The sequence below is a fragment of the Myotis brandtii genome, unplaced genomic scaffold (assembly GCF_000412655.1).
Source record: "Myotis brandtii unplaced genomic scaffold, ASM41265v1 scaffold129, whole genome shotgun sequence".
Taxonomy (NCBI): Eukaryota; Metazoa; Chordata; class Mammalia; order Chiroptera; family Vespertilionidae; genus Myotis; species Myotis brandtii.
This window is the reverse complement of record NW_005354551.1, coordinates 1,579,092-1,588,657: the sequence shown is the minus strand read 5'-3', so window position 1 is coordinate 1,588,657 and position 9,566 is coordinate 1,579,092. Positions and strand designations below refer to the sequence as shown.

The window sequence follows — 9,566 nt, the reverse complement described above, 5'->3', positions numbered from 1 at the left end:
ACTTCACGACGTGGACTTCACCGCACTTTGGAGGGGCAGAAATGGCTGCCCAACTCCCCGGCAAGTCCAAGGCCTCATAAGGAAACCACATCAGGATGGCAGCTCCCTGGCTCCCGAGGCCTGAGTTGGTCCAATTGCTTGTTGGCAAACGAGAGAAAGCAAATGAAAAGGCCTAAGGGGAGACGGGCAACACTGAAAACAAAATGCTCATAGTAAGAGATGAAGCTTGGGGACGAGGGACCAGGCACTTAAACTCACTCAACTTTCATCCTTAAAACTCACTTTCACCCATACCCGTGGGCACAGCCGGCCGAGCACATTAATTTTAAAAAGCCACAGGGCTGATTGTGCCTGGTAATAAGTGGGAGGTTCAGACAGAAGCGTGGAAACAGCAGGCTGCAAACCTGAGCGCTCATGAGCAAACGCTAGCAATCCACAGGAATGGCTTCCAGTAACTGAGCATTTACTGTGTGCCAGGCACTGCATGCAGGCGCTTTACAAAACCCGCCACCTGTAGTTATCACAACACCTGGCCAGGTAGGCCTCGGTCTGTTGATTCCCGCGTCAGGTCTCTTTCCTTTATGCCACAGCCGATTTAACTCTCCGTCTTCCTGCCTACTGCGTTCTGTATCTGAAACCATTTCACAGAATAAGACACAGAGACCCAAAGAGCTTAGTCCTGTGCCCAAGGTCACAAGCAAGGGTAGCTCCTGATAGCGTAAAGGAAACACGTAGAAACAGATTTGGGCTAAAATTCTGCTTTGCTGACATTACCCTGCTAAGCCTCAGTTTTCGTATCAGTAAAATGGGGGTAATAATAGCACCTACCTCCAAGGGTAAAGGATGAAATCACACAGGTGCAATATCCGGAGTGCACCTTCTGGTTGTGAGGAGTGAACGAGATGCTGGGAGGAAGGGAAGCAGGTATCGGTTGCTCTTTGTCCTGGCAGGAGGAGGCCGCCCAGGGGTTCGATACTGTTCTCATAACGTCCAGAATGACATTTATCGCCCATTAGCAATGTGCAAAGCACCGTACTAACCGCTTAACATGTCATCTCTCATTGGCTCTTCCCTCAAGCTCAGTGAATCAGGTGTAACTGTCATTCCCATTTTATAGATGAGAAAACTGAGGCACAGAGAGGAACATTAGATAGGAAGAGGTAGAGCCAAGACTCAAACCCAGGTCTGCCCTAACCCCTCGGCAATACTGCCTCCCTCACACTAGCTTTGCCTCTTTTCCAGTTTGGCTCCAACTGGGATGTCTACTTGACCAAGCCGGATGGTACCTATGTTCTCAGGACAGTCCAGGAGCTGCTGCCTGCCTCCTTCGGGCCCGAGGACCTGCAGAAGGTCCAGTGAAAGATGGAGAATGCCCACCGCCTGGGAGAGCCTGGGTTCCCACAGGTGCTTAAGGAGCCAGCCGTCCGGAGAGCTTCACGAGGACCTTCTCACAGACCTGGGACACCTGCCGAGTGGGCGCCAAGCCCACAGGGACGGGCAGAGATGACTTTTGCAAATGGTCCTCAAGCACTTGGGTCTACTGAAGTGATAGAGGGGGTCTCACTCCAGCCTGGGTCATGGCCCCTCCCTGTCACCCCAGACCACCCCACCTGCCACCCGAGACCAGAGAAACCCATTCCTTCCTCTCCTTCCTGCGGGCCCTCTTTAAAATCCAGGCCAAGTGTGGACTGCTGCCCCATTCGCCTTCCCAAGGTTCTATCCTGTTCGGAGCGACTTTTCTAATTATAAACATCACAGCGCCACCTGACTCAGGAGAGCACATGTGCTGTCTCCATCATTGCTCGCAGCTCCTAGGAGGGCCGGGGTGATTTGTCTCTCTCTGTGCAAACACCTGGCCGCTTTCTGCGGGGAGAGGACATGGGCCCTTGGCACTGTGTGCCCCTCGGTGTGGAGAGATGCGGTTCTTAGGCTTCTTGGCCCTGTGTCTCCAGAAGGGAGCCCCCCACCCCCCACCCCAGCTGGGTCTAACTCTCCGTAGTGACCATTTCCGGTGTCTATTTTGGGTTCCTTCTTCTTACAAATGAGGGGCTGGGCTTCAGTGAGGTTAAGTAACTTGCTCTAGGACTATGGCAAAGTTCAAACCGGAATCCAGGTCCTTAAACTCCCACGATGGTCTCTAGAAATAGTGCATGCTCTTTGCGGGGCACTGTGCTAAGGCGATCAACATATATGAACCCATTTAGTCCTCTCTTACCAAGCTCAGAGTAGGCTGCCCTCCCTTTACCAAATGAACAAAATCCGAGCTCAGAGAGGTTAAGTCACTTGCCCAAAGTTGCACAGCTAATAGGTAGCAGACTGGAATTTGAACCAGGTCTGCCTGATTCCAAGTGTTTTTCCATTCTCCCACTGCTGATGTCTGGCTGCCTTTATTTATCTGAGTATCATTTAGATGGCAAATATTGCAGAGAGAAAGATGTATAAGAAAGTCTCTGACCTTGAGGAACTTGCACTCCGACAAGGAGAGAGAGGTGGAAACAGGTCTATTGCACAAATATACTGTGATTCAGGCAGGTCCCAAGTGCAAGGTGGCTACAGCGGGAACTATGCCACCTCCTGGGGTGTGAGGAGGGTCTGTTCCATTGGCGCATTGGCTGCAACACACACACACTCACACACACACACACACTCAATTAGGCAGGTGAGGACCCACTCCGACAAGGAGAGAGAGGTGGAAACAGGTCTATTGCACAAATATACTGTGATTCAGGCAGGTCCCAAGTGCAAGGTGGCTACAGCGGGAACTATGCCACCTCCTGGGGTGTGAGGAGGGTCTGTTCCATTGGCGCATTGGCTGCAACACACACACACACACACACACACACACACTCAATTAGGCAGGTGAGGACTGAATAAGGGACAGAGCCAGGCTGACCTGCTAAGGGTGACAGCTCTGATCCCTGCAGGAGTTGCCTGAGTACCAGGGTGAGAGGAGAGCACAGGCTTCTTCTATCTAGGCAAGCACGTTGCTGGGAGCACAGGAAGTGTTGCCCTTCCCTGGGGGTCCCTCCACTCCTATCCGGATCCGGAGCAGCTACAGGTGTGTCTGGGAGGTCTGGCTTCTCCACAGCACACCCAACCCACCTGCTGCCATCTGGCAGGTGCGGCACTGCCGGGGTCTTCTGCACACCCTTCTGGGTGGTCTCAATATGGGGGTGGGGGAGGGGAGGGGGAGAAAACAAGAGAATGCTGGAATTAAAGAGACCACGATGCTAATATCAGTCAAATTCTGCTCAGTGGGAATCTAGCTGGGTGATTTTTTCCTTTGTTCATATCTGTATTTTTTAAACTTACAAAACTTTTTAATATTTCATAAGAACCAAATGGTATTGCATAATGGTTAAGTATGTGGAGTTGGACAGCCTCCAAACTGTGTGGCTTTGCACAAGTGATTTCATTACTCTGACACTCACTATCATCATCTAAAAGAGAGTTGCTGTGCGGATTGAACGGGATAATGCACATTAAGAAGAGCCCAGTGTTGGACCCTCCATAAGCTCTTGATACAGGGCAGCTGTGAAAGGTGACACATTTTGGTCCTTTGAACATGGATTTGATTTTTGCAAACAGGCAGCAGTCTTTTATAGCCAATGTATTCATTCATTTGCAAATGATTTATTAAGTGCCTACTGTTCTGGGGCTGGGGCCAAATGGTGGGGAGGTAGCAATGATGAGACAGATGAAACCCCTGCCCTCCACGGCTCTGGCTGTAGCTGTGGGAACTGAGAGCTAATGGTTCTAGAACTTCACGTCACCCAAGGGGGAGAACGGGCTCTGGGAGCACCCGCAGGAGGAGAGGAGCTTGCCTGCGGAGGGGCAGGGCAGTCCTGGGGAGGAGAGGTTCCAGCCAGGGCATCAGCAGGGTCCCCCATTAGGAAACAGGGCTTGGGGAGGGGCAGAGAACGAGGACTGCCTAACGGACGAAGCCCAGCGTTCTTATATACTTCTTGGAAACAGACTGCCAAAGCAATTCGCAAGAGAGGATTCCAGAAACAGTTTGAATAATGTCCACTTGGAAGAACACCACTCCTTTGGCTGGAGAGAGGCTGGGATGCTTATTGAAAATATATGCACAAGGCCTGGGGTGGGGCAAGGCTGGGGGGGGGGAGGCTAAAGGGGGGGGGGGAGATTGGGAGCATCTGTAATACTATCAACAATACAATGAATTTTAAAAATTATAGATATATATAATTTTTAAAATTTATTTTCATTTTGTGGTCCCTATGTTCTGAGGACCTAAGATTTCAGAGCAGCACACCCTCTATTGTTCAGAGCCTTCTGTGGAGTCCCAGATTCCCATGGGAAGAAATAGAGGCACGCATATTTCTGCTGCTCTTGCCAGCTGCTGCTAATTGCTTATGTAAACGACAAGATTCTTTAGGATTTCCTTTTGGCAGGGAAGAGGTCACAACTCTGATGGACACTAGGTACTTTGGGTGCCTGTGTCAGATATGAAGCCAGAAAACACTGTTCAAGAATAAGGGATGGGCCAGTAGGTCTCCCACACACATAATATTGTGTACATGATTATATGGGCCCAGAAACAGGCATGGAAGAAACACCCAGTCTGTTCATTTTTGAGGGGTATGGAAAGGGGAAGTTAAGGTGAGGGGGGAGGGGATCAAAAACTCTATGACTGAACAGAAAAAAATATGGCATAATGATACATTAGTCATCTATTGCTGTATAACAAATTATGCCAAAAGTTAGCGGCTTGGGACGACAGAAATTTATTATCTCACAGTTTCTGCAGGTCAGGGATCTGGGCAGAGCTGGGTCATCTGGTGGCTGCTGTCTCATCCGAGGGCTAGACTGGGGAAGGATGTACTTCAAAGCTCACTCTCATGGTTGTTGGCGGGATTTAGTTCCTGTGGGCTGTGGCTGTGACTATTCACTTCCTTGCTACGTGGGCCTCTCCACAGGGCACTTTACCACACAGCAGCTGGCCTTCTTATGAAGAAGTGAGCAGGAGAGTGAGAAAGGGTGAGCAAGACAGAAGCCAGAGTCTTTTTGCAACCTAACCATGAAGGTGACAGCCCATCACTTTTGCCAAATTCTATTCCTTAAGAAGCAAGTCCTTAAGGTCCAGTTCACAGCCAAGGGGAGTGGATTGCACAAAGGCATGAATACCAGGGGCTGGACTCTCTAGAAATGTAAAAGTCGAAAATGCACATGGGCAAGGAACAGCAAAGAAAACAGAAGAGGAGGTAAGGGTGGGAGAAGGGCTAGGGCAGTAGTTCTCAACCTTGGCTGCACATTAGAATCACCTGGGAATGTTTTTAAAATCCTGATTTCTGGGCCTCATCCTCTGGAAATTGTGTTTCTTTGTTATGGTGTGAGGCCACAAGGCCTCATCCTCTGGAAATTCTGTTTCTTTGTTATGGTGTGAGGCCACAACATTAGTAACAAAGAAACAGAATTTCCGGAGGATGAGGCCCAGAAATCAGGATTTTAAAAACATTCCCTGGTGATTCTAATGTGCGGCCGAGGTTGAGGGGAAGCAGGGGAAATTCCTTGGGGAATTTCCTTGGGAAATTCCTTGGGCTAGGGGAAGCAGGCCTGATTATCCTTGTTAAGGAGTTGACCTTATTCCAAAGGGCAGCCACCAGTCTCCGGAAGCAGGGATGACGTGGTCAGCTTTGTGCCTCAAATAGGTGGCTGTCAAAAATAAAGAGGTATTAGAGCCCTGAAGGAAACCATAGCAAAAATAGCTAAAAGAGTAAAATATTTTTGCCTCTGAGCTTAGAAGTTAGAAAAGGAGATTGTTGCTTTTCATGATTGTCCCCTCTACCAGGAGATCAACCTGGGGGTGGGGCTGGCCAGCCAACCACGGGAAGGGAGGCCCAGGCCGGCAACAGGCAGATGGGGAGGGGAGGGGAAAGGGAGGTCCCAGCCAGCAGCCGGCAGCCGCTAGGGACCCTACCCGTGCACAAATTTTGTGCGCTGGGCCTCTAGTATGTGTGTGTGTGTGTGTGTGTGTGTGTGTGTGTGTAGTGTTTTTTAAAGGACTTTTTAATCTAAAAAAAAAACCCCACACACAAAGGGAATATAAAGAAATAAGTCATAGAAAGGAAATTCATTTATCAATTCCAGAGCACAAATGCAGTGGTGATTCTGTTGAGGGTAGGAGGTGAGCTACTCAACATTCCTATGGTTTTCCTCCATCTCCTTCTGGCTCACTGTCAGAAAGGAGGTGTGAGTCTGGTGACTGGGAGTTCAAAAGGATAGCCCAGCCCCTTTCTCTCTCCTCCTTACGAGTGAGCCTGCCCACTGAGGGCCTGTGTTCCCAGATGGCTCCCAACAAGGGCTGGGGATTCAGAAGGCCCTGTGCTGGGAGCTGGGGGGGTGGGGTGTCAAAGGTTAAAAATCATATCCCTATCCTTACAAAACTCATACTTTAGAAAGGGAACCAGAGAAGGAACATCTCGCTCAGTCTAGGAAAGGTTAAAGAAGGCTTCCTGGAGGAGGTGACCTCAAGTATGAATAAGGACTCTTGCCCTGGCTGGTTTGGTTCAGTGGATAGTGTGTTGGCCTGAGGACTGAAGGGTCCTGGGTTCGATTCCAGTTAGGGGCACATGCCTGGGTTGCAGGCTCGATCCCCAGTGGGAGATGTGCAGGAGGCAGCCAATCAATGATTCTCTCTCATCATTGATGTTTCTATCTCTCCCTCCCTCTCCCTTCCTCTCTGAATTAATAACAATTAAAAAAAAAGGATTCTTTTAAGAGGTAAATCAAGACAGAATGAGTTATCTTCCCATGTGCTCTGCTCACTTCTCAACACCATCAATAGACCAAGTTTTCAAAGAGTTTCCTTTGAATTGTGAGCTGTTTCCAGCATTTGGGATAGTGGTGTATGACATTCTAATTCAAAAGTTATCTATCCCCCATATATAACCCAGAGAAATTAAGACTGCACAAAATATTAACGACATGAGTTACTTGTGGACAAGCAAGGGGAAAGCGAGGCAAAAAAAAGACAGGGGGGTCAGTGTGATGCTTGGGAAGACTGCAAGTAATTCAGCATTGCTGGACCACAAAGGGAGGGAAGATGGACAGCAAGGGAGATGCCAGGGCCAAATAGTACAGGACCTTCTGTGCCAAGCTAAGGACCTCAGTCTTTACCCCGCGGGCCATGGCCGGGCAAAGAGCCTGCGAAGGACTTTATGCAGCAGGTCACATAACCATATTTTTACTTCGAATAATTGCTGCAGGGCAGCCAATTGATTGGACTGCACGAACCACAGACTGTCTGAATTTCTCAACAACACATCGCCCTAATCCACCACCAGCACGTTTTCATCCGTGTTGTCCAGGCAAAACAGAGGCACGTCTTCCCAGTGAAATCTCCCTCTTTGCCCCCTGCTGTTTGATTCTAACCTCCAAACACGACTCCCGGCCTTTCGAGCAGTCGGATTTTCATCTGGCGGCGGCTTTGCTCTTGTCAACAGTTTTAGCAAAATCTCCTTCCACCTCTGCTGGCAATTCAGAGATAGCGTTTCTGCAATGGGCTGTGGATAAAGGATGTTGCTGCCCTGGGAAAATTTGTCTGTCTCCTGCCAGGAGGAGACAAAGGGTATTGAAGCGGTGCCAGACGAGAAGGTCAACATGCCCTTGGCAGGTGTGGGTTTTTTTCCTTTTCTTTTTCCATTTTTACATTAACATCAGCTTTTTTTTCCCCCCCACACCGTGTCCTTTGGGGAAGGTTAAATGATGCTTCTTACGTATTTTACAAAAACTACACAGTCTCGCTGCCTGGAAAGTAAAGGAAGGTACAATGAAGACAGAAGGGCGCCCGCAGAGCAGAGTGTAGAGCAGGAAGACACCCCCCGCCCAATTCTCTAATTCTGTGGCTGAGCCTATCAAAGCCTGCCTGGTACCTGGTGATGTTTAATAATGGCCTAGGAATGAGCAGCACTCTCCTGTAGAATATTAAATCTTCAGCATAAACAGATACCTCAGCAGAAAACCATATACCATATCCCAACTTCCCCTTCTTGGGACAGCGCTGAAGAGACAAAAGATGTTATCAGAGAGCCTCAGGGCCATCTCTTAAGACCTGAGGCTTGCTGCCACCGTGGGGTTTTCCTTTTCCAGAGAACAGAGGGGGAGAGTGGAGTCAGGGCCATAAGTCCCAGGAAAGCTAGCTGGGTGTTCCTCCATGATAAAGCCATCTCTGCCCCAGAAGGGAGAACAGAATCCCAGCAGTTCCTCCCGGAAGCATCTCTGTGTAGTAATGAACTTGCTTGCCCTTTCCATCCTTACGGCTGCCAAAGCATCCAGCCTCATGCTGTGCTTGGTTCAGACCTGTCAGAGGAATTTAGATTTATCTGCAGAGGTGAACCAGTCCAGCGCCATCTTGACCGGAAGTCCAGTGCTCTCCGTTGAACAAGAAACTACACAGCCTACCATGGAGGGTTAAGTAGTATCGGTCTGGAGATTTCGGTTTCACAGGTGGGTGAGTTAAGCATCACAGGTCTGGCGAGTTTATTTGCACCTTCAGGGTCTAAATCCAAAGGCTGATAACAAATGCACTCCTTAACTCAAAACAACCCATTCAATGTTCCTTTCACGAGTATGAGTACGTATGTCCTCATCACCAGCCTGGTGGTAAAATGTTACATTACTAGAAGAGTAAGGAAAATCCTTGTACTTAAAACTAAAGATCTCAGACAACCTCTTGTTCCCTCTCAGTAAACACTGAAAGAGAAGAGCTGTAATGATAATGACACATAGCAGATGAGTAGAGTTAAACTTTAAATGAGACCTTTGTCCCAACTAAGTTTCCACGAGTGAGCCTGTGGTCACCGGACTGTGAAGTTTCTGCTATCTTCTCTTCGTTATCTTTCTCCAAAAGTCCATTTCAACAGAATATTTTATTTATTTTATTTTATTTTATTTCTAGAGGCCCGATGCACGAAATTTGTGCAAGGGGCTTGGCCCTAACAGCCCCTTGCAGCATAAGCCGGCCCTCGCAGCCCCAGCTTTATCCGGAAGGTCGTTCCGCTGTTTGGTCTACTTAGCATATTAGCTCTTTATTATATAGGATTTTTTTAAGCCTCACCCGAGGATATTTTTCATTGATTTTTTTGGAGAGTGGAAGAGAGAGGGAAAGACAGAGAGAAATATCAATGTGAGAGAAACACATCGATTGGTTGCCTCCTGCATGAGCCCCAACCAGGGCCCTGGCCGGGGAGGAGCCTGCAACCGAGGTACATGCCCTTGACTGGAATTGAACCCAGGACCCTTCAGTCCGCAGGCCTACACTCTATCCACTGAGCCAAACCGGCTAGGGCTCAACAAGAGCATTTTAAATTGTAATTTAAAATTTTCTGAGATCAATAAAGAAAATTAATATCTGATTTCCATGTGCCTCTGTGTCCACATAAGAAACATCCAAACCGCCGAAACCGGTTTGGCTCAGTGGATAGAGCGTTGGCCTGCGGACTGAAGGGTCCTAGGTTCGATTCTGGTCAAGGGCATGTACCTGGGTTGTGGGCACATCCCCAGTGGGAGATGTGCAGGAGGCAGCTGATCGATGTTTCTCTCTC

At 48.8% G+C, this 9,566-nt stretch overlaps 2 protein-coding genes across 2 annotated transcripts in view; both read left to right on the top strand.

Moving 5' to 3' along the window:
- The window catches only part of CDA (cytidine deaminase), a 25,370-nt gene extending 23,592 nt beyond the window's left edge, over window positions 1-1,778 (top strand). Inside the window, exon 4 of the mRNA XM_005859702.2 lies at window positions 1,243-1,778. Coding sequence (XP_005859764.1) covers window positions 1,243-1,359 — 117 coding nt within the window. The 3' untranslated portion in view covers window positions 1,360-1,778. The remainder of the gene's footprint in view (window positions 1-1,242) is intronic.
- Window positions 1,779-5,184: 3,406 nt separating this feature from the next.
- The window catches only part of PINK1 (PTEN induced putative kinase 1), a 25,022-nt gene continuing 20,640 nt past the window's right edge, over window positions 5,185-9,566 (top strand). Inside the window, exon 1 of the mRNA XM_014534360.1 lies at window positions 5,185-5,225. Coding sequence (XP_014389846.1) covers window positions 5,185-5,225 — 41 coding nt within the window. The remainder of the gene's footprint in view (window positions 5,226-9,566) is intronic.